General features: G+C 39.7%; 2 protein-coding genes across 2 annotated transcripts in view; one reads left to right on the top strand and one right to left on the bottom strand.

The window, feature by feature from the left end:
* Window positions 1–479: 479 nt before the first annotated feature.
* On the bottom strand, window positions 480–10,965 carry LOC124140348 (SET domain-containing protein 4-like). Its single transcript, XM_046507884.2, has 8 exons — window positions 10,734–10,965; window positions 9,928–10,054; window positions 8,640–9,060; window positions 6,840–7,014; window positions 5,359–5,437; window positions 4,395–4,475; window positions 3,744–3,858; window positions 480–1,584 (listed from the first exon to the last, which is right to left on the bottom strand). Exons 1-8 carry the CDS (start codon window positions 10,885–10,887, stop codon window positions 1,480–1,482), a joined length of 1,257 nt encoding a protein of 418 aa, XP_046363840.2. The 5' UTR covers window positions 10,888–10,965; the 3' UTR covers window positions 480–1,479.
* Window positions 10,966–11,136: 171 nt separating this feature from the next.
* Window positions 11,137–26,155, top strand: part of LOC124140347 (MORC family CW-type zinc finger protein 3-like) — a 38,822-nt gene continuing 23,803 nt past the window's right edge. Inside the window, exons 1-2 of the mRNA XM_046507883.2 lie at window positions 11,137–11,219; window positions 18,822–18,894. Of these exons, the coding sequence (XP_046363839.2) occupies window positions 11,184–11,219; window positions 18,822–18,894 (109 nt within the window). The 5' untranslated portion in view covers window positions 11,137–11,183. The remainder of the gene's footprint in view (window positions 11,220–18,821; window positions 18,895–26,155) is intronic.

The following is a 26,155-nucleotide window of genomic DNA, read 5'->3' as shown; positions in this document are numbered from 1 at the left end:
GGTTCATTCTGATTTTGGCCAGCTATATGTTGGTTGTCTTCCAAAACAAGCAGAGAGGGGATCTCTCCTGAGACCAGTAAGATTCAGGAAGGACTAGTGACACCTCCTTGTGAACACCCACTTTTACTTTTAGACAATGGCAACTGTGTAGCAACTCATTATTGTTGTCCTGAGGAAAAAAAGTTGCTTGGGGATTCTGGTATAGAGTTTGTCCCCTGCAGTCTTGCTCATTATGACAGGTTTAGTAGATCAGGCTTGGTGACAAACTGTGTGTCATAGGATGTTGCGTGTCCCAACCACTGACTGGTCTAGCCCAGAGGCCATTACAGCGATGGATCAATGTAGGCCCAGGGGGGTATTTGCTGTGAAGCTTTCTGGTCAACAACACATGGCATCTGATGCCACCCAAGGAACAGCCTGAGCATGACACTAACCAAGGGTCTTGTGTTGGTCGTTTGCACAAAACCTGACCACATAGATTTGGTAATAAAATATTTTATTCAAAGAAGCGGCCATATACACATATACAGAGAACAAGCTTATTAAACCCTAAACACTCACAGCTCTAAGAACCAAAGGATAGAATGATGGCTGTGTGACTGAGGGAAGCTGTGCAGTGTATGGAATGTTTGTCTGTGTGTTGTTAAACACCGCACTCAGCAATATTCCAGCAGTCTGTAAATAATCGAGTCTGGACCAGAGAATTATATCATGAGCATCAATCTCCACAATTGGGATATGATGACATGCATCAACAAAGTCAGTGAGACTGACCATCCGATCCCGTTAGTCGCCTGTTACGACAAGCATAGTCGCCTGTTACGACAAGCATGGGTTGCTGAAGACCTGTTGTAACCTGGGTCTTCACGGGTGTGTAGGGAATGGATGAAGTACAACACTTGTCGATTAAATCAACTTCCAACATTCTGGATTTGAACCAAAGAAATAACTGGAGTAATTTGTTCAGAGCTCAGCTCGCTAAATCTACTACACAACTTAAAACTTTAAATACAAGGTTGGGGATTCTTCCATTCTGAGGATGGTTCTGAGAGCAACTACGACCAGCCTGTGACAATTGTGAATTTCGCAGACTGAACTGAACTGCACTCAGGCTGCAAACGGCAGCATAAGAGGCACAGCATATATACAATATTGTATGTACATGGTATATACAGTATAAACAGTAATGTTGAACTTTGGTTTGTAACACACATTAAATCAAACCGGAGAAAGAAAGGAAAGGTGAGGTACAAGTTAAACAGTAAAGATTATAAGATACTAACATCAAATAAACACACTTACTTTCTAAAGGCAGACATAATAATCCTACAGAAAATAGATAGTCTCCTTATTGTTCCTAGCTTATGATTATTAAAAAGCATATTCATTTTGAATATATCTTTGGTTTTGTGTAAAAATGTTATGAATAAGCTTTTTCCTATCAGTATCAGTTTCAAAGTTGGGACAAACTGTGGTTGTTCAATTCAGGAGGCCATTAAGCATCTGCTCCAGAATGTGTTGCTTGTCCTGGACCAAGGTCAAGGCCAAAGCTTCATGTTCTGACAGTGTATCCCTTTCACTCACCTGTAATTAATATTACACTGGTAAAATTATTCTAAATTTCATCATACTAAAAAAACGTATAGACATTTTTCAATATGTATGAGCTAAAACGTGAAGCTATCAATTCAGAATCTGACGACATCTCCAAGAATTATGACTAAAAAATAACCGATATGAATCATAATGCTAAACCTTACAAAAGAACTGTTTCTATCAGGCTATAGATAGTTAAATGAGGATCACTTATTTATTTAGATATCTGATTAAGGCACTTGAATAAGTTCCATCTTATCAATATCTACTATATTTGACAAAAAACACTTATCCTGCACTACACATATTGCGATCTCTATCTGTAGACCCGAAACATAGTCCCAACAGAATCTCTCACCCCGAGAGAGAAACTTCCATAAACAAATCGTCCAAAAACGCCTACCACCAGGTATCACATTACCCAAGCTGCACACGATACTCTTTTGTTGAGCGAATCAAGTACATTCCAAAGAAGTGAAGTGAAATGGGGTTTAATGTGGCGTCCAAGATTATATTGCACTTGTGCATGTAAATGTGTGTGTGTGGCTGCTTGTACTAGTCCTGACTGATGCCGATTTATAGTGCTAGCCCACTGAGATCCCATGCTGCAGTTTAACATGAATACCCGACTCAAACACAGTATACTGACTCCAAGCCAGTCCTTGTTTCAGCCCCTTAATGCAGAGTGCCGAGTGCCAGACTTCGTTGGGGCGGGGAATAAAAAGAGGCCTATCAAGCCTTTTAGAGATAGGCATGATTAAATGGGAAATTAATATACACAAAAGGCCCCTTCTCTGGAAAAAATTATTTATGGCACCTATTCTCAAACTCAGTCTTGACAAGTATCTCTTTGATAACCTAACTTCAGCAGTTTCTGAGAAAACTTGTCTCCATTGCAGATATTATGTACTTTGTAGAATAACATGGATCAAGGACTGTAACTGTGTATGTTCAAAATCTGAAAACATGTAGCAAGGGAAGTAACTCGGCAAAAAAAAAGAATTCCTGGGACCAATATTCGAACAGTCTTAACAAGTATCTCATAGGTGAGCATGCAAAGCTTCATTCATGTAACATCAGTAGATTCTGAGAAAAGCTGTCCCCATTGCAGAAACTGTGCTGTAATTTGAAAAGCATTCAGCAAGGGCCATTGACTTATACATGTATAAACATGCAAACTTTCATACATGTAACTTCAGCAGTTTCTGAGAAAACTTGTCCCCATTTCATGCAGTATGCACTAACTTGAAAAGCATGGAGCAAGGGCCATAACTCTGTAAAGACACCAATTTTCAAACTCATTTAAGATTATGACCAGTAATTTCAGTGTATATATAAAATTTCATTTCTCTAATTTAAATATTTTTTGAGAAAATTTGTCCCCTTTGAGAAGTGGGCAGACAGACACTCTGTGGCGGGAAATCATAATAGGTTGCACTTATTGAGGTTTGAATTTTAAACAATAATTCCAAATTGTCCAGATTGCCTATGTTCTTGTAATATGTAATCAAGGTCTCTATACAAGCACAAGCTTACGTGTGAGTGACTGTAGTGGGTTGGAGGGGCTGCTCGTCTTGGTCATCGTCTGAATCTTGCTCCGGCTGTGTTACGGCTTGCTCACAGTTTGAAGTCACAACTTTGACCTCTGCCCTCCACAGACGCCATATTTATCAATGGGATTACATGTACAATAAACAAGCTCGTCTCAAATGTAACTCAGTGTCACTTGGTTAATTGACTTCTCACGAATCAAAGGATTACCACCAGCGGAAGTGTATTGCCCGGGTAAGTGAGACAATTTTGTGTGCATTTCAGTGTTTTGTGTATGAAAATAACCATCCAGTTCCGGAAACCCTTAATTTCCGTATATACTGGTAAATTTATATAGTAATTATTTCGTTTTGAATGAAAATTGTCCGGGAACCGAGGTTTCCGGATATCTGAAGTCCGTATAAGCGGGGCATGACTGTACAGCTAAATCGAGCCCTTGCTTGGGTCACGTGATACCTGGTGGTAGGCGTGTTTGGGCCATATGTTTATGGAAGTTTCTCCCTCTGAGCGAGAGATTCTGTTGGGACTATGTTTTGGTTCTACAGATAGAGACTGCATAATGTGTAACGCAGGATAACTTAAAAACTTTAACATACCAAGTACTTCTGATTCTTGACCAAAGCCATTTTGATAAGAACCTTGGCAAAGTTGCGGGTTTTGACTTCATTTTCTTGAGATACTTCTCCCATATATACAGCACTCCATCTCTGACTACATCAAAACAGATACATAAAAAATGATTCAATAACAGCACAACCTTTGGTAGTTGGTTTACACTGCAGTCCAAATATTCCATTGTAACGCAGCATCCTGTATTTGTTTGTTTGTTTGTTTGTTGTTTAACGCCCCACTCAGCAATAGTCTATAAATAATCGAGTCTGGACGAGACAATCCAGTGATTGACATCGATCCATGCAATTGGGATACAATGACATGCATCAACCAAGTCAGCGAGCCTGACCACCTGATCCAGTTAGTCTCCTCTTATGACAAGCAAAGTCACCTTTTACGGCAAGCATGGGTTGCTGAAGACCTATTCTCTACCCAGATCTGACAACATGACTTTCAGTCATGTGAGCTAAATAGTGAATTACATGTTTTTGATGCTCTCTCTCTCTATATATATGTAAAATAAAATGTATGATTCTCACAATTTGGTCTAAACAAAGTCCAAAATTCTCAAAATAGACCGAAAAGATTTTTCTCAAAGCATGACAAAAGAAGGCAAAACATCAGTAGCAACTCACAGCTCCTCACAGCTCATGGCAGTTATTCTGAGCAGTGTGTGGAGATTCCAGGACATCTCGTCTATGCTGCAGGTCAGGTCACTGTGATGTATTCAATGAATCTTTATTTACACATAGACTGAAAGGACACAGGCCTACTGTACAGATAGCATGGATAGTGTAATATACATATTTATTAATTGATCTGTAAGAACAACTTTCCATAATTCATAGCATGAAATACATATGATGTCACACGCTTTAAAACGTTGGTATTTTCAGAAGACATTAGTACAATAAACTTCAAAATGTTTGCTGGATGGTACATATATGGCGATAAATATTCAATATGTAAATGCTCAAAGTGAGTGAGTGAGATGGGTTTAACGCCGCTTGCAACATTCTTCCAGTTATATCAGGGCGTGTCAGCTTAATGTGGGAGGAAAGCCCGAACTGATGCAGGTCTCCGACGTTTACCACTTCGGTGAAACCCATGAGCATTGGTATGGTGCTGACAAACCTAGAAACATAATTGGGGTGAACCGGGTTTCGAACCCACAATCATAGGTTTCTGGCATGTCCAGGGGACGCAACTCTGCACAGCGAATCGCGGCGCCTTAGATGACTGGGCCACCCGTGCACCCCGTAAATCTCCTATCACATAAATTACTTATCTATTCTGTGTACATAATGTATATTGCATGTCAATGTGCCTGGTCTGACCATGCTGACGGTGCTTCTAATAACATCATTTACTGAATAACTACTACAATATTCACTGGATTGCAACAAATAGCTGAAGATGGCTGATGCAACATGGAGCATTCCTATTATTAAATCATTAATAACATTAATTGGCACATCACTACATCATTAACGGGGACACCAGGACCGAAATATTTAGCAGACAAGACACAACTGTTCTATTCAGGAGTGGAAACAACACGTGTGCAAGGATAACTGGTTCCCAAGTACATCAACTTACTTTTTTAGTTTCATGTCTGCGATGATATCCATCTTTCTGTCCCAGTTGCTCACAGAAGACCTCAGGATTTCCAGGTCATCTGGAATGAAATGTCGAGGAACAAGATGACATTACTAGTGTCGTCTTTGCATCATACTATCTGAGCCAATGGTACAGACATTTTAAGTCACTCACATGTGATCTGACCCTTTGAAGAATTCAAGTCTCTCTTTGCTGAAATACCATGGGAAGAAAATGAATAAAGCCAGCTATTTCAGCTATATAGACATGTTACAGTGGGGGATACCCAGCGACTATATAGACATGTTACAGTGGGGGATACCCAGCAACTATATAGACATGTTACAGTGGGGAATACCCAGCAACTATGTCGACATGTTACAGTGGGGAATACTCAGCGACTATATAGACATGTTACAGTGGGGGATACCCAGCGACTATATAGACATGTTACAGTGGGGAATACCCAGCAACTATGTCGACATGTTACAGTGGGGAATACTCAGCGACTATATAGACATGTTACAGTGGGGAATACCCAGCAACTATATAGACATGTTACAGTGGGGAATACCCAGCAACTATGTCGACATGTTACAGTGGGGAATACCCAGCGACTGTATAGACATGTTACAGTGGGGAATACCCAGCAACTATGTCGACATGTTACAGTGGGGGATACCCAGCAACTATATAGACATGTTACAGTGGGGAATACCCAGCAACTATGTCGACATGTTACAGTGGGGGATACCCAGCGACTATGTCGACATGTTACAGTGGGGAATACCCAGCAACTATATAGACATGTTACAGTGGGGAATACTCAGCAACTATGTCGACATGTTACAGTGGGGAATACCCAGCGACTATATAGACATGTTACAGTGGGGAATACCCAGCAACTATGTAGACATGTTACAGTGGGGAATACCCAGCAGCTATATAGACATGTTACAGTGGGGAATACCCAGCAACTATATAGACATGTTACAGTGGGGAATACCCAGCAGCTATATAGACATGTTACAGTGGGGAATACCCAGCAACTATATAGACATGTTACAGTGGGGAATACCCAGCAACTATATAGACATGTTACAGTGGGGAATACCCAGCAACTATATAGACATGTTACAGTGGGGAATACCCAGCAACCATATAGTCATGTTACAGTGGGGAATACCCAGCAACTATATAGACATGTTACAGTGGGGAATACCCAGCAACTATATAGACATGTTACAGTGGGGAATACCCAGCAACTATATAGACATGTTACAGTGGGGAATACCCAGCAACTATATAGACATATTACAGTGGGGAATACCCAGCAACCACATATATACATTACATTACAGGTCAGTCATGTCAGCATGGTGACCACTTACTCCCCTCTGTTGTAACAGCTCATGACAAGCATGGTGAACGGAAGACGCAAACTACACAGGGCAAGCTCTGCCAACTTCCACCTGATTTACCTGCAGTGAATTCGTAGACGTTGAAGGGGTTGGCTGGCAGCGTAAATCCATATTCTATAAAGAGCTCATCGTTACTGTGAGGGTTGTAGTGGATAAAAACCTGGTCATATTTCTGGTAGCTATCACCGGTGACAATCTCGTATCGACCGCTTTCCCCATTCAACCTGGCCTCAATCTGTTGCTCAGAAACAAACAAGTCCAACTCAGTGATCCAAGTGACTGGAAGCGTTTCTTATTCAAAATGCATTATGTACTTGCATATGGCCAGTGCAGGAAGTAACGAAAATGGGACTGTACACTATTATCCCGCAGTCAATATCACCAGCCAATGATAATTTTAAAGGTGAAATGGGGTCTAATGTTGTGTCCAAGATTAGTGCGATAATGGCGATGTGCCATTAGTGTGGCTGCTTGTACTAGTCTGGACTAATGCCGATATCATAGTGCTAGCCACTGAGATACCATGCCGCAGTTTAACACTCAGACACAGTATTCTGACTCTGAGCCAACCCGTCCTTGTTTTATCCCAGACAGGGTAACAACAAGTACCATCTTTAACGTCTTTTGGAATGACACGGCTGGGGGTTCGAACCCCGGACCTTCCGCTCACTGGGCGGATGCTCTGCCATGGAGCAAATAATAATTTTAAAGTTGACAATGATGTCTGATCTCTTGTTCAGGAAATAAATAATTTGTATATGAAGGGTAATTATTTTTAGGACCTTAGTGCTAAAGCAGTGCTGGCAGCTGAAAATATTCAACTTCGGCGTGACAAGCGAACGGTTTAACCACTAGGCTATCCGACCGTCCCCAAAGGCTAAAGCCATTTGCCACTTTGGAGAAACCCAGTAGTGTAGGTATGGCGCTGACAAACCAAGGCTGATATTAGGACTGGGATGGGTAACCGGGTACTCGGGTCAGAGTGGGTCCACAGGACTGCATGGACCCGTGGTTAGTCACATGATACATTGTTTAATGACAACTCCATGGTTACACTACACGTCGCTTGTGTTCACATTTCTGTCAGACTATTACTCATTCCTTTTGCATGTTTGCTAATGATAAAGCTTCAGTCAACGTCAGTGTATGCGTGATTTGATCATTGTATACAAGTATCTAAATAGGTTTTGACAGGACTCAATAAAAACAATTTCCAATCACACATTTTGTACCAAACTCTTGAGACCTACAGCAAGTACCCGGGGAGGGACAGGTAAAAGGGGTCGGTTCCATAAACCGCAAACAAAAAAGACCATGCCCACTATCAGACTACTGTTTCCTGATTGGCTGATAATAGTGAGTGAGTGAGTGAGTGAGTGAGTATGGTTTTACGCTGCTTTTAGCAATATTCCAGCAATATCACGGCGGGGGACACCAGAAATGGGCTTCACACATTGTACCCATGTCGGGAATCAAACCCGGGTCTTCGGCATGACGAGCGAAGGCTTTAACCACTAGACTACCCGACCGCCCCGGCTGATAATAGAATGTAGAGGCTTGTGGTGCATTACTGTCCTGAACAGTGTCACTCATTTCGTACTGTTGTCTTCACTGTTTGCGTTTAAATGATTTATATCTCTGTATAAACAGTCAATCCTTAATTATTCTCAACAATGAAGCAGTATGACATAATACTCTCAAAAGAAGTTAAGGAACACTTGATTACTCTGTCATGGCAATCAACGAACAAATTGGGGGTTCTGTAACCTTTTTTTTAGTATGTATCGGCAAGTTATTACACTTAATCTTTCATCTGTTTTGGGTAATCCTTAGATTTTTTTCATTCCAAGGGACTCTGACCTTGGCTTCTGCAGAATGATTTAGCAGGTCAAGGTAGGGAGCTAGTGCCACATTTGTTTCCCTGTCTGTCTTTGATAGGTATGGCGACTCCAGCGTCTTCACATACACAGATCGGGTATTCACGACACACCACGCCCAGCGGAATTTTTCATATGTAAAAATGTCATAATCAGAACAGTGTTTTCTCAGGAAAGTCCTGATATTTTCAAAAATATCTTGAACTCTTGTCTGTTCAGTGTTGGATTTCAGATAGACATTTGGTGGAAGCCTTGCCAACTCTTGTCTTGTGAAGTACAATGGTGTGCTAAACGTGGGTGGCAACGTCTGGATGTAGGGGTACCAGAATGAGGTGGCGCCTTTCTCCACCTCCCACACCAGGAACACGGACAGGACTCTCTGAGGGGTCAAGGGTGGAACACACCTGTAGAGGAACACATCTCACTATGTACAGTTAGGCAGAAAGAACTGTAACAATAAGAATAATTGTTTGCCCATTTGTGCATGTTGTGACAAATGAAAACAGCTATTTTATTACCTTGTTCCTAATTGTCAAAATTGTTTAATAAGATTAGACTGACGCATTTTGACAATTAAAAACCTGAAATAGCTAAAAAAGGAGTAGGTCTCTTTGTAAGAACTTGCCCGTGAAGATCCGGGGTAGAATAGGTCTTCAGCAACCCATGCTTGCCGTAAAAGGTGACTATGCTTGTCGTTAGAGGCGACTAACGGGATCGGGTGGTTAGGCTCGCTGACTTGGTTGACGCATGTCATCGATCCCAATTGTGTGGATTGATGCTCATGATATTAATCACTGGCTTGTCTGGTCCAGACTCATTTATTTACAGACTGCTGTCATGTAGCTTGAATATGGCTGAGTGTGGCGTTTAACAAGAAATAAACAAACTTTGTAAGAGTGAGTGAGTGAGTGAGTGAGTATGGTTTTACACCGCTTTTAGCAATATTCCATCAATATCATGGTGGGGGACACCAGAAATGGGCTTCACACATTGTACCCATGTCGGGAATCGAACCCGGGTTTTCGGCATGACGAGCATACGCTTTAACCACTAGGCTACCTGGCCGCCCCAAACTTTGTAAGAACTAACTGATGTTCGTACTGGTCCCATGTCCTGTGTCACAATGGGTCAAGTGGGTCATCCTTTATTTTGTCTACTATCCAACAATCATGGTACATGTATGTGTAGTTGGGCGTCATTATTAGTACCGGTATATCCCAACATTAACATATTATATATGTGAACACTAAAAACTCTGAAAAACAACTCACTCCTTAAGTACTTGTCCAATATCACTTGTGAACACCGTGTCAGGTGTAATAAGTGCACATTCTGGGATTGACACAATTATCTCCCCTTTATGAATTGCCTTGTTTGTCCGTAGTCCTCGCCCAGTTTCTGGAACAGAGATTAAGTATAGGTAATTTTCAGACATTTTACATGAAATAAACGACACCCATTCAATACCTTCTGAGGACCGTTATTTCCTGATTATGTTGATTTACGTGGATGACATTAATCTGTTTGAAATCAGGATAAAACTAGAGTCATCTACAACGAATATTACATTTCATTTCAGACTCACTATATTGTGGCTTTATTTATAATCAGCAACACAAATGTAAACCATGAAGACAAAGACATCCATATCCCCACATGTTTGCAACGGTAAACAAATAACATTCAAAAACTTGTGAAAACAATAACCACCCTAATACATTTGCAAGGTATCATTCAGAAAACATGAAAGGTTTGGCACTCGAAAAAAAACTCTACCCTCATCTGAACTTGATGCCTTGAATATACAAAAGATAAGACTTTATTTTACGAAATTCAAGAAAATCAATTAAACCAGTTCAGCACTTGGGTGGTGTGTAAACAAACATTACATGAATATGTCTGCAATAGTTTATTATAAGTAATGCTCTTGAAACAAACCCTACCAACATTTTAGCAAATTCATACAAAAAACAAGCGCCATAACTGTGTAAAATAATAATTCTCAAAGCTAGGCAGTTTCAATATCTACTGATGTAGGCTATATCAAAATGTCGGGTAGAATATACCCACATCATACCTATAAATTCACATGGTTCTAAGTCAATGTTACACTTATTGTCAAGACTATTCATCCATTTTTTCAGTTGTACATATTCTTGTCTGCTAGCATGTGAAACACTAAATTTCTTCTTTGAGCGATTCCTCTGCCTTGAGCAACGTCCACTTCGCATCCTACGCTATTACGCTGGAAGGAGTTCCTGAATCCAAAACTTCCGCGAGCACCTGCAGCGCCACCTTTATTTTGATTTTGTCTGAGAACCGACAGGACAATAGAATGTTTCAAATGTATGACTGAAAAGAGTATTGCGTTTCGAGCCATTGCAATAATAAAATTAAATGTCAGTAATAATCTAATCTAATTAACTCCACTCATTTTTGTATCAACAAAATAGTAACGTCTACCTTATTAATGACTTTTAGCCATCTCGGACCTGTGTGTACCCGTACGGTGCACGGGTCAAACAAAATGGCGAATCTCACCGGAGGGATTCCCCTCAGTAAGGTTAGTAGATGTTTAGGAGCACTCTGTCAGTTTTATTCAGTGAGAATATTTGTCCTGCACAATAGTCACCCCTCGTTTGTTGATGGTTAATTCACCTTGATTTATAAAAAAGACAGATGCGTGCCTTTAAACCAAATTACGGCTTTGGTTAATGTGCGCCGAATACAAATGCATGTCTGTCGACTTCTATTGGGCTAGAAGGAAACTGCAATCTAATATTTTGATTCTTAATTTAGAGGTTGGTTCGAGTGTATGAATGAAATAGTTGTTAACCAGTATTTGACATGATAGACAGCTGTGTGACATTGTAGTGTTATATTCACGATGACATCCGAAATAAACCTAAATATTGTGTGTCGTTCGTTCTGTCCGAAGTGTCAAATGATGTCAAGTAGAAAAATCAGTTCAAACGCTACAAAAACGCCAGTTAATTTTTTACTACGCTTTGCTGTCAATAGACATTGCATGGCGATAAATAACCACACCTAACTTCAGTGTATGACATTTTTTAGAGTATGTCCCACATTATCCGGGACTGTTTTCAAGAGTGTGTATGATGTTTGTTATTTTTTTGCTGTTTATGAACGTTTGTTAGTTTGTTGTTTAACACCTCGCTCAGCAATATTCCAGCTATATGAAAGTGGTCTTTAAATAATCGAGTCTGGACCTGACAATCCAGTGATTAACATCATGAACATTGATCTGCACAATGGGGGATACAAAGACATGCATCAACCAAGTCATCGAGCTTGACCACCCGATCCCCTTACTCGCCTCTTATGACAAGCAGTTTATGAATGTGTGCAAGTTGGGTGACTGTTGATTATTCGGGAATAGTTTTAATGCAGCCAACCATAAAAACCAGTTGAGAGCTACCAAACTGTGGAATATGTAGGTAGACACATTTTAGATAGAAATACATACAAATTACAAAAAACCCACAATACCCATAAAGTTTGCATTGTAATGGTATGAACCTGGCACATTTTTAATGGAATCAGACACAGTAAATCACGCAGACTGCAACAAAGGATTTCATCTTGTAATTTACTAATAACATCAGAGCTCCAGATAAGCTTTTGGTGTTGTGGGTATTTTACCCATGCATTTTAAAATCATTGTGTATCAGTAATTCTATCTGGGTATTCAAATTTCTGCTACCCACTAGTTTTTACACATGTGGGTATTTAAGTTAAATATTTAAAAACACTATTCATCAAGTCCCAGCAAACTGGTGTCGTGAGGTTTCGAGAGCTTTATAGGACTAAAAAATACCATGATACTTCCACACGATACTTCCACTAGAAAGTGTGATGGCAAATGATCATGATGTAACTGTCATCGTGGAGTTTGGTAAGGTTGACGGAATGCCCGGTTATAATTTCAAAATAAGTTGCTGATTTGCTAATCAAATACGCAGGGTTACTTCACAATATTTTGATGATATGCACAAGTTTTATTTTTGTAGCGTATCTGTAATGTTCGTCGCATATTTGATACGCTTGGACTTTATTTTACTGCATATTTCTGCATGTCTGATGCGTATTTTACGCAGATACGCAGCTTATCTGGAGCTCTGTAACATACAACGTAAACAAGTGGTGCTCGCAGTCACCTGACGGCCGAGTCAAACCTGGATTATAACCATGCTATCAAAATTTGATAATGTTTATCACTTGCAAAATTAATATTTCTTGAAAAGCACACTTTGCAAGTTTTTACATTACTGTAAGCTATATTCCTTATCAACTGAATGGCTTGTTTTTACTTTATAAATATTAGAACACATGCAGCTATCTTTGTTAATTAATAATCGCAATATTTCATGATTGTATTCAAGTGTTGAGGATTATATTCATAAAAAGATATTACAGACATTAATTGTAGGACCGTCTCCGTGGTCTAATGGCAGAGCAAAGGGTCTGGGGTTAGTAGTATAGTCTCAGTCCGCAGAAGGCCATTTTGGTTGAGGGAGGTTGAGGGAAAATAGGGAAGGTGATTAGCTGATCCAAGTCACGTGATCGGATAGGATGACTCATGCATCAACAGCACGTCACAGGTGAGGGGGAATGAAAGGTGTGTGTTTATAAGGCAGAAAAGAATTCATAAGAAAACAAAAGTAAAGGGTTATGAATAGAGCTATGTGTAAAGCGTGCTGCCCTAAATAGACAGACCGTACCCGTCAGCCCAGTTTGAATTGAGCGCACTTGACAACTCACGTGGCCTCGTCGTTTCAAATAACCCGCGCTCGCTAGAGCGTGCAACCTGGTTTGATGAATACAGGGTGTGTGTTGAAAGTACATCATACCACAATAGAGACGGGTTGTGTCAACATGATATACGCCTGGTAATGTTGGAATAAAAAATGTACATCTAGCTGGATCAAATTCATCTGGTACGGTCTACAAGTTGTACACCATGAACGTTAGACAACCTGTATAGAAAAAAATATAGACAAAATAGATAACACTACACAATCAGCAAGCTAGCAGTGTCGTTTAATTACATTTAGCGCGCAAGAACGAGATAGTCACTTCACCCTGCATTGACTATAACGCTGAAGGCAGCCGGATTTAGAATCACCCGCGCTGCGTACTATTGTGAACCATTTGTAAAGAATTATTCAGCCCTGTCCCGACTTGCATAGTTGATGTTTCAATGCTAGCTTTTCCATTTAACGCGATGACAAATAAACAGTACGGTTTGAGTTTTAACCGTGTAACATGATGTGCAGTTTTACTTCAGAACGTGCTATTTTGAAAATAGATAGAAAACTTATAAGTACATGTACCAGTGTGACGGCACAAAGCTAGGTTTGTTGGGAAAGTGATGGTAGCAATCTATAGCACATTTTCATGTTTACAATACTCACCCTTAATTCGAAGAGAGAACAGAGTTTATCATGGAAAATTGTTTGAAGAGGAAAATGTTTTATTGGAAATATATGTCGAAGCAGGTTTATTCATAGCTAATGTATAGCAGAGAGACTAAGCGACCGACCGCCCATAACAATGTCAACATACCCCGGCCTTACAATTAATGTTAACATACCAGCCTCGCCTGAAGCTTCCCATTCATAAATTGTGTGACCAGTGTCCCGTATTTATGATATGTTAGGGAAGATGTGTTGTACATTTGTTATTTTAAAAGGGAGTTATTTCAGAGAGGATATATATATATGGGTATTCCCCTCATTAAACCTTTCTTTTGTTGGTGTCTATTAAACGTATCCGGTATTTAATACATTTGAATGATGTAGGAAAGTATGTGCGTGTAGATGTTGTACCTATATCCGAACACGAAATTATCACACCTTTCAATAGATCAATTACGGTTCTAACCACGACACGCAACATGACTATGAGCGTGGTTAGCAGTTCATATTTATAAAAACATCGTAAATGACAGATGAATGATGAATGAACTCGCCCGCACACATGTCTATAGGGTTATGTTCGCCCGAACTGTAAACAGTGACACATTGATAACAGGAAGGGTGTGTGGAATGCACTCGTCCTTGTAAGGGTAAAATACGCGTTTAAACTCGCCATTTAAATGATGACATTACTTTTTATATGTATTGGTATCAGTGAGTGAGTGAATTTAGTTTTACGCCACACTCGGCATTATTCCAGCTCTAGGATGGTGGTCTGTCAATAAATGAGCTTGGACCAGACAATCCAGTGATCAACAGCATGAGCAGCGATCTGTGCAACTAGGAACCGATGGCACGTGTCATCCGAGTCGGCGAGACTGACCAACCGATCCCCGTCAGTCGTGATAAGCATGGGTTACTGAAGGTCGATTCTATAACCCGGACCTTCACGGGTGTAGTATGACGAAGACTATATACTAATATGATTGCTTTTTTAACATACTCACACATGAAGAAAGCATCAGAGATTAGACTTGACCCTAGAGATATATTTAGGAAGACTACGTTGAGAAAATCACAACAGAGAAAGAAACCACAAGCATTCAGGAAGTCGACGCTGAAGACAAAGAAGAGACAGGTAACACCTAAAATGAAAACGATGACAACCAAACAGGAATCGAAGACAACACCCCAACCCGTGAAAATACAACATGTGTCAGAGGTGAAGGCTGTGGTGGAACGGGCACTTGCTGCCTTGAAGCGTCAACAGAGTCAAGGGTATAAAAGAAAGCTTCATACCCTCTAATCGCACACCGTATTGGATCACCATGGGGGTTGCCACCTGTCCGCACTGTGAAAAAATGTTTTCAAGGAGAGATGTCATGTTACGACACAGGAGAAATAAACATAGCATACCGCCACAGTTACAAGCCCACCCGCCGCCGCAAGTCCACCGTACGGTTTATTTGTCATCGCGTTAATTGGAAAAGCTAGCATTGAAACATCAACTATGCAAGTCGGGACAGGGCTGAATAATTCTTTACAAATGGTTCACAATAGTACGCAGCGCGGGTGATTCGAAATCCGGCTGCCTTCAGCTTTATAGTCAATGCAGGGTGAAGTGACTATCTCGTTCTTGCGCGCTAAATGTAATTAAACAACACTGCTAGCTTGCTGATTGTGTAGTCTTATCTATTTTGTCTATATTTTTTTCTATACAGGTTGTCTAATGTTCATGGTGTACAACTTGTAGACCGTACCAGATGAATTTGATCCAGCTAGATGTACATTTTTTATTCCAACATTACCCGGCGTATATCATGTTGACACAACCCGTCTCTATTGTGGTATGATGTACTTTCAACACACACCCTGTATTCATCAAACCAGGTCGCACGCTCTAGCGAGCGCGGGTTATTTGAAACGACGAGGCCACGTGAGTTGTCAAGTGCGCTCAATTCAAACTGGGCTGACGGGTATGGTCTGTCTATTTAGGGCAGCACGCTATACACATAGCTCTATTCATAACCCTTTACTTTTGTTTTCTTATGAATTCTTTTCTGCCTTATAAACACACACCTTTCATTCCCCCTCACCTGTGACGTGCTGTTGATGCATGAGTCATCCTATCCGATCACGTGACTTGGATCAGCCAATCACCTTCCCTATTTTCCCTCAACCTCCCTCAACCAAAATGGCCTTCTGCGGACTGAGACTATACTACTGGGGTTCTATCCCTGGTCCCATGGTACCAAAGAGACGTTAAGAGATGGAACTTGTTGTTACCCTGCCTGGCACTCAGCATTATGGGGCTAAAACAAGGGGACTGGTCGGCATGGTGACAGTGTTTGAGTGTACTGTATTTGAGTGGGGTATTCATGTTAAACTGCAGCATGGTAACTCAGTGTGCTAGCACTATAAAATCGGTTTTAGTCTGTCACACACGCACATACACATCGGTAGAAACTAACTGTTTTAGTCTACTAGTCCTTATAATGATAATAAATAGCAAACCCCTTTAAAATGGCAAGTTTCTACTAGTCCTTATGATACCCTAACTATTGGGCAGTTTGGCAAGGACTATAGGATTAGTGCCAATTTCTAACGCTGCACACACACAATTGCAGCACTTTCACTTGAACATTTGTATACTTTCCACAAATATTATGAATTTTCTCTTTCTTTGAAATTGACTAAATGTATCTAGGAAAATTGATATGCAACAAAATTGCAATATTCTTTTTCAGTTTACTTGCCCTGTAAGTCTTACATGTCATGTGAGATTTCTGAATCAATTTTGTGTCATTTTGTCTTTTTCGAAAATATTGAATCAAGTGTTTTGGTAAATGGATATTCTAGTCCTCTTTTCAAGGTTTCAAAGGGTTGTCGCCAGGGGGATCCGATATCACCATATATCTTTATTCTTTGTGCCGAAATCTTAGCAATAATGATACATGATGATAAGAAATAATAACAAAATAAAAGGTATACAGATGGGTAATATTAAATCTCGGCTTGCACAATTTGCAGACAATACTACATCAAGTTTAGATGGATCTGAAAAGAGCCTCTATACCACAATGAGTACATTAAAATGTTTTGCCCAGTTTTCGGGATTAAAAGTAAATGCTGAAAAAAACAAGTTGATATGGATAGGGTAAAAAAAAAAGATCAAGATAAAAGTTATGTGAGGATTGGAATTTTGACTGGTCACAAACTGAGTTTAAGTTATTAGGCATAGATTTTGATGTTGATTTGGAAAATATGGTCAATTTAAACTATACAAACAAGTTTGATAAGATAGAAAAGGAAATGAAAATGTGAAAAAAGAGAACCCTGACACCTATGGATTGTTGTACTAATGTTGTTCTAAAATCATTGTTGTTACCCAAACTCAATCACCTGTTTTGCAGTATACCAAGCCCACCCAAAATTGTAATAGAAAAGTTTCAGTCAAAATGTTTTCACTTCATCTGGAGATCTAAACCTGACAAAGATAAAAGGAAAATTATGTCATTACATCCTAAATATGGCGGCATGAGTGTCCCAGTGGTGGAAATGGTTATCGCCGCACAAAAATTAAGCTGGATTAAGAGACTGGTTCATGGTAATTACGCATGGACCGCTTTCTTTTTTTAAATGTAATTTACCTGGCTGATGCTGCCTATATTAACGAAAAGATTATTCCAAACATCAATAATAACTTTTGGAAGGAAGTTCCGTTATGGTGGTCAGTATACTTGAATTGTTGTGATAATGTTAAACAATCTGGTGAGGATATGATGAGCAAATCTGTCTGGTGTAATAATGAAATCAAAATTGATGGTAAGTCTATTTATTTTCCACAATGGCATCAAAAGGGTATAGCGTATATAAATGACTTCATTCATGACACAGGTGGGGCGGTCGGGTAGCCTAGTGGTTAAAGCGTTGGCTCGTCACGCTGAAGACCCGGGTTCGATTCCCGACATGGGTACAATGTGTGAAGCCCATTTCTGGTGTCCCCCGCCGTGATATTGCTGGAATATTGCTAAAAGCGGCGTAAAACCTAACTCACTCACTCATGACACAGGTGCTCGTGGGTTTCACCGAAGTGGTAAACGTTTAAGACCTGCATCACTTCGGGCTTTCCTCCCACATTAAGCTGACACGCCGTGATATAACTGTAATACTGTTAAAAGCGGCATTAAACCTTACTCACTCACTCATTCATGACAGGGAAATTATATGATTTTGATGAATTTGTACAAAAATACAGTTTGAAGACAGACTTTTTGACCTATCAAGGAGTAAAACTATCAAGCAGGTATTTACAGAATAACAATATAATACATTGTGCTAAAGTTTGCCAAAGACCTATACTGCCATATAATGTATCAAAAATAAACAATAAAAAGGGAAGAAAGGTATTTTATGAAGCCCTATTCAACCCTACATTTATAAAACATAAGTGCTACAGTAAATGGGAAGATTTTCTTGAAAAACAGTACACAGATACAGAATGGACAAACTTGAACCTTATGGCAAAAAGATGTACACAAAGTTCTGAATTAAGATGGTTTCAGTTTAAAGTTATACATAATATTTTTAGTACTAACTGTTATTTATTTCAACATGTTCACATTGGATATGTTGAATCGCCAGTTTACTCATTATGTAATGAACCATCTGAAACAATTACTCATATATTGTGTGAGATTTCTGAATCAATTTTATGTCATTTTCAGGTCAGCCCAAATTTTCTTCATGCCAACTCTACCAGTCACACATGGCCATTCAGTGCCATGGCCGAGTTAATAGGTATGTATTCAATATTTATAACTTTGAAGCTGCCACAGTAAGTAACAGCACTTAACCATCAAGGTTAGAAAGCATCTTTCATTTCCACTTGTCCTAAAAATGTCCTGCTACAGAGTTCCTTATCATGCTTATGGTAAAAGTGGTAGTCCACAAGGAAATATCACTAGTCCTGCTACAGAGTTGCAATCTATCTAATGGTATAAGTGGTAGTCCACAAGGGTATATCACTAGTCCTGCGACAGAGTTGCAATCTATCTAATGGTATAATAGGTGGTAGTCCACAAGGGTATATCACTAGTCCTGCTACAGAGTTGCAATCTATCTAATGGTTTAAGTGGTAGTCCACAAGGAAATGTCAATAGTCCTGCTACAGAGTTGCAATCTATCTAATGGTATAAGTGGTAGTCCACAAGGGTATATCACTAGTCCTGCGACAGAGTTGCAATCTATCTAATGGTATAAGTGGTAGTCCACAAGGGTATATCACTAGTCCTGTTACAGAGTTGCAATCTATCTAATGGTATAAGTGGTAGTCCACAAGGGTATATCACTAGTCCTGCGACAGAGTTGCAATCTATCTAATGGTATAAGTGGTAGTCCACAAGGGTATATCACTAGTCCTGTTACAGAGTTGCAATCTATCTAATGGTATAAGTGGTAGTCCACAAGGGTATATCACTAGTCCTGTTACAGAGTTGCAATCTATCTAATGGTATAAGTGGTAGTCCACAAGGGTATATCACTAGTCCTGTTACAGAGTTACAATCTATCTAATGGTATAAGTGGTAGTCCACAAGGGTATATCACTAGTCCTGTTACAGAGTTGCAATCTATCTAATGGTATAAGTGGTAGTCCACAAGGGTATATCACTAGTCCTGTTACAGAGTGGCCATCTACCTAATGGTGAAAGTGGTAGTCCACAAGGAAATGTCATTAGTCCTGCTACAGAGTGGCCATTTACCTAATGGTGTAAGTGGTAGTCCACAAGGAAATGTCACTAGTCCTGCTACTTGGAAGATAAGAGAGAGAATATATGGATGTCAACTTCTTTATTATGAGGAACATAACGTTGTGGAGTATATGCTTACTCCAAGTGAATGGATGCCAGGATGCAGAGAGCATATGTACGTACTTGTAAAGAACAACGAGAGTAATAAGATAACAAAGGTGGAAACTTAACAAGGGAAGTAAAAATGTTGAATATAACTTTGTTCAAAATAATGGTATGTATATGAGTAAAAATAATAGAGAATATTTTCATTACAATTTAGTTTAGTCTCATGACGATCGTTGAATCGTATCGTGGTTTTTGCATAAAAATTACCTCTGTAGTAGTATTATAGGGTTATAAATCTGGCTCCAATGGAAGTGGTCTAGAATCACCTTACCGATAAAAATCTATATCATAGAAGCATTGATAGGGTTCGAAAATGGTTCAGGTGGTGGTGAGGTAGAGCCCCTTTCATTACAATTTAGCTTAGTCTCATGATGATTATTGGTACGCATCGCTTGTTTTGCATAAAACAATTACCCCTGTTGTATAGGTATTGGGGTATAAATCTAGCTCCAGTGGAGTAGCGTTGGAATCTTTCACACATCGTCTGCCACAGATAATGGGTTTCCCATCAATGTAAATCTACACAGATTCATGGTTGTTTTACATCTATCATATCATTTACAGCTGAGTCTCTGCCCAGCCAAGGCATCATGGCTATTAATAGCTCATAGCTGATACGACTCCGCGCTATTAATAGAATGTTGTCAGCTCATGGCTTATGCATAATAGCATAGCTAAAAATAGCCACGGTGGACAATCACCAACGCCATAAATGCTATTTCTCTGTATTTTTGTTCCTCTGACGGTGTATAAAACTGAGTTGGCCTTTTGTCAATTGGATCAAGGCTCATTCCGTAAACAAGGAAGTATTTGTGCATGGCAGATTCAACATCCTTAAACGTTTGAATTGAATGGTTTTGTTTACAAAGTTTATCATTAATATAATCTAATCTCTGGGTCCTTCTTTTGGACTATTGTGACTGGGCTGTTTCGAGTTGTTCTAGTGCTTTCTTATGTCGTTTCCGCTCCTCTTCAATTTCTTTAGCATTTGATTCTCTCATAGTAGAAAAAAAAAATTACTCCCCGAAAAAGCTAGAGTATTAACAATAGCTCCACCGACCATCATTACAATTGATGCCATTTTTATGTTTAATAATATTCCAATGTTTAATTTCTTCATTATGCCTTCTGGGTGGTGTGGCTTTAGTAATCATTTTACCTATACATGCATAGCCGATAGCTATTCAGCTAACCACAGCTGAATGATAAGCTGCGTTTACCAACATTTTACCGTCCGTAACTGGAGTAGTCATGCTTTTATAATATTACATGAGGGCTTAACTCCAGTTGAACCTTGACTGCTGGTGTTTTCTCTTCTACAGTCTTAAAAAAAACCATACCACTGCTATCGGCTATAACACCTATCTCATAGTTTTAAGCGGGTGTTTACAATGTTCAGTGCAGGCTTTTGCCTTCCTGGCTAGCGCTCCCCTTTTACCGGCTGCAACTTTTCGAGGATTCTTAGTCACTCTCACTTGTGGTGTTTTCACCTTCACTTGTGGTGTTTCCTCGTTTACTTGCGGCGTTTCCGCAATCACTTGTTGTAATTCCGCCTCCATTTATATTAATAGTTGGGCATATATGTTTAAATTTACAATACTTAGCCGTTATTAAAGCGTTGATATGCGGCACCATGAACATTCCGTACAGTCATGCCCCGCTTATACGGACTTCAGATATCTGGAAACCTCGGTTCCTGGACGATTTTCATTCAAAACAAAATAATTACTATATAAATTTACCCGTATATACGGAAATTCAGTTTCCGGAACCGGATGGTCATTTTCATACACAAAACACTGAAATGCACACAAAATTGTCTCACTTACCCGGACAATACACTTCCGCTGGTGGTAATCCTTTTATTCGTGAGAAGTCAATTAACCAAGTGACACTGAGTTACGTTTGAGACGAGCTTGTTTATTGTACATGTTATCCCATTCGATAAATATGGCGTCTGTGGAGGAAGCACTCACAAGGAAGCTTGTGCTTGTATAGAGACCTTGATTACATATTACGAGAACACAGGCGATCTGGACAATTTGGAATTATTGTTTAAAATTCAAACCTCAAAATGTGGTAAAGTTCAAACTTCCATGACAGATATTTTGAAACGTGTATGTCTTGAATAAAGATTGAGTGGATGTATCTGTTTGCATTGTCATCTGTCATGAGTTACATAATTGAAGGGAAGTAACTCTTCCAGTAAGAAGCTGGTTTCAGTTATATGGAAATTCGTTTATACGGACGAAAATTGTGAAATGACGCAAGTGTCCGTATAAACGAGGCACGACTGTATCTATGGTAAAACTCACAGTTTACTGTGCTTAAAGCGTGTTCGATGAATGGGTCTATCTCGAGAGATTCGCATAAATACAGGCGATTTTCTGGCGGGATTGGAAGAAACGTACTAGCTACAGCTGTGTATATTTGTACCATAGCAGACCCTATTGTTTTAGTCATGGTAGCTCCCAGTCTAGACTCGTAGCGTGCATATACTTTTTTAATTTCTTCGTCGGTCATGTTATCAGTTCTTTCAGTGGTATAATTTTCCCCCAAGTATTCGGAGCATTTTCCACCAGCTACCAAAGCCGTGAGTCTTTCTCTATGTTGATCCGTAACTACAGGTTCTGGCTCATCTTGGAACAGTTGTTCGATAAGTTCGTCGCATTCCATCTTTTTAATGTAATATCCCAGCTGTTATTTAAGTCTAGCATAATGAAATATTGCATATCCAAAACAGCCCAAAATAAAAAACTGTTGCAAAAGAATGAGGATTTCCAACCACATTATTACATAACCGCCCTAATGTTCAATTTACCATATTTTGCTATATTTTGCTATATTTTGCTAAGCAGTTGCTATATTTTCTATAGTTTTGCTATATTTTGCAAAGCAGTTGCTATATTTTGCTTTATTTTGCCAAGCTTTTGCTATATTTTTGCTAACATTTGCTAAGCAATTGCATAAGCAGCTGTTTGGTCAGTTTTTAATACGAGTTTACAGTGCTTTGTTTCCGCAAACAGTTTTCTGACTTTATCTCGCTCGAGCGTCATTTTCGCGTAGACATTCCTCAAATGAATCTTGGTCTTTGCAATGAAACAGGGCTACCCATTTGGTCTGCTCTCTCAGATCTTTCAGGACAGAGTTGTATTTTTGAGTAAGGACCCAAACGCTCTGCTCCATATGCCGACCGGAGAATGCTAAATATGAAAGCATATCTTTTTTTTTGGTAAGTTCTTTACTCGCACTGCAGTCGTCTATTATGAAAAAGGTTGATTCTCCTTTGTATTTTTTCGTGACATACTCGTCTTGTAAACAATCACCGAGATCAACTTTGTGCACCCCGGGATCTTTCATTACCCAATCTCTCGATAGGTATGTTTTATTAACGTTAATAGTCGGGCACAGAATAATAATATGGGCGAAAACATTCTGATAATGACTTTGTTAAATATCTAGCATAAAAGCTGTTTTTCCACAACCCGTTTGCCCGCAGATGATAGCCCAGTGCGGTTCTTTAGGTAAAAGATTATTAACAGATCCTTGCACGAATCTTCCATTCTGTATATTAAGTTGCGCTTCCATAATCATGTACAAACATATGTTTAATTTACCAGCCGTTTCAGCGATCTTCGTTTTCTGTATAACACCCTCACTAGCATTTTCTATTCTCCTCCCACTACCGTGTAGTTGGTCATCATCTGTGGTTCGCATGTCCAGCCATAGCGCATACTTCGTGGTAAGGAATTCAGCCAGCAATACATCCCTGAGAGACAGATCTTTTGCGACCGCGTTAACTTCTGGGCTTTGTTTTATAGAAGGGAGTTTTTTAATCTCATCCCACTGTTGATATACTCACATGCCTTGACGATATAGTTGATTAGGCATGCCCTCGATAGTCAATTCTACTTTTGTAATCTTGGGGTTGTAGAACGCCTCAGTATCTCTGTGCCATGGTTCAGAAGGGTCCTCGAACAACATCAAAATACCCTTCAACAATCTCGCGGGGAGGTTTAGATTGATATTCCACGTCATATCTCTTTTGTTCCTGGAAATCTTTTGGTGTCGAAGCAGGCAATCGTACAAAATGGCTAAACTTCCATTATACTGGTTATGAATTTGTCAGGCTAATTCAGGATCTGTTATCATATCATACTCCAGTGAGATATTGTCAATGGAATAGCTACCCAAATCACCTTCAGTAAATTATATTGCTCTGCTGTAGTCATTAAAAGTGAGTTCGTATTCTAACCTATCGCCTAGGGATGCTTGATAGAAGGGCATGTGACTATCTAGTAATTCAAAGTCGAGTGGAATATGGGATCGGCTACCCAATGCAATAGCAACAGCCTTATTGTCCCCCGCCGCGCGAAAGCGCGAAGCGGGGGATATAGTATTCAAGACCGTACGTCCGTCCGTACGTCCCACCTGTTTGTTGCCGCGATATCTCAAGAACTAAACGCTGGATTGTCTTCATATTTGGAACTATGGTGTATATACAGACTCCGCAGACACCAGTTGGTTTTGGTGACCTTGACCCCATTTTCAAGGTCACAGCAGGCAAATCTGCTTTTGGAGTTGGAAAACGGTGTTGCCGCGATATCTCAAGAACTAAACACTGGATTGTCTTCATATTTGGAACTATGGTGTATATACAGACACCGCAGACACCAGTCGGTTTTGGTGACCTTGACCCCATTTTCAAGGTCACAGCAGGCAAATCTGCTTTTGGAGTTGGAAAACGGTGTTGCCGCGATATCTCAAGAACTAAACACTGGATTGTTTTCATATTTGGAACTATGGTGTATATACAAACTCCGCAGACACCAGTCGGTTTTGGTGACCTTGACCCCATTTTCAAGGTCACAGCAGGCAAATCTGCTTTTGGAGTTAGAAAACGGTGTTGCCGCGATATCTCAAGAACTAAATACTGGATTGTTTTCATATTTGGAACTATGGTGTACATACAGACTCCGCATACACCAGTCGGTTTTGGTGACCTTGACCCCATTTTCAAGGTCACAGCAGGCAAATCTGTTTTTGGAGTTGGAAAATGGTGTTGCCGCAATATCTCAAGAACTAATCGCTGGATTGTCTTCATATTTGGTACTATGGTGTATATGCTGACACCGCATACACCAGTCGGTTTTGGTGACCTTGACCCCATTTTCAAGGTCACAGCAGGCAAATCTGTTTTTGGAGTTGAGTATACATCTCTGTTGTCAATACTCAAGACTTCATTACCGCTAATTTTAATCGTAATTTTCTGAACAAGCTCCCTGATAGGGTCAGCAGAAGTCAATCTAATTGTAAATGATAGTCGGGCAGTTCCTGGAACTAACACATCGTGAGCACCTAGATTAGGAAAGCGAACCAAAAGTGTCTGATTCTGATCAATGTTACTCGGGTTATTAGTTATAGTTACAGACTGGCGAATTGCTTTGACCCCTAATGGATCCCGAAGTCTACGTTGTGGGTTAAACTTGTGTCCGTATTGCGAAGACATTGTTTATATTGAAATTATGTAACCTTATCATGCTTATGTTTAATATAAAAATGGATGATATTAATTTAGATAACCTGCGTGCGTGCGTGCGTGCGTCCGTCCGTCCGTCCGTCCGTCCGTCCGTCCGTGCGTGCCGAAATCGTTTCCGGAGCATAACTCAGAAACCTTTGAATACTTTCTTACAAAACTTTGCATGTCTACCAGCACATACTGAACTGGTGCCTTTTGATATATAGCACTTTTAGAAATGTTTATTGTTTATGTTTCCATGACAACAAGTTGGATTTAAGTTTTAATATATGATTGGTTTACTTAAGTAACAAATAAACTGTTAAATATTTCCTTGCCAAACATTGCATGTCTATATATAAAGCGCATACTGAACTAGTGCCATTTGATATTAAGGAGTTTTAGAAATATTTATTTTAGAATTTCCATTGCTGCTATTTTGACATGGGCTAAGAGAAATGTTGGGTCAGTTACCTGGTTTGGGACCATAATGTGTTAAAATGGGCGGGGGATATAGATGACTTTGTCAACTATACGCTTGTTTAATATATCATCGAATTCAGTAACCAAATTTAAGCTAACATCTTTTAATGATGGGCGACTCAATAACATATAGCCTGGGTCA

The sequence above is a fragment of the Haliotis rufescens genome, unplaced genomic scaffold, assembly GCF_023055435.1.
Source record: "Haliotis rufescens isolate VD_foot unplaced genomic scaffold, xgHalRufe1.0.p SCAF_5, whole genome shotgun sequence".
Lineage (NCBI taxonomy): Eukaryota > Metazoa > Mollusca > Gastropoda > Lepetellida > Haliotidae > Haliotis > Haliotis rufescens.
The sequence above is the reverse complement of the archived record's forward strand: the minus strand, read 5'-3'. Positions and strand labels throughout refer to the sequence as shown.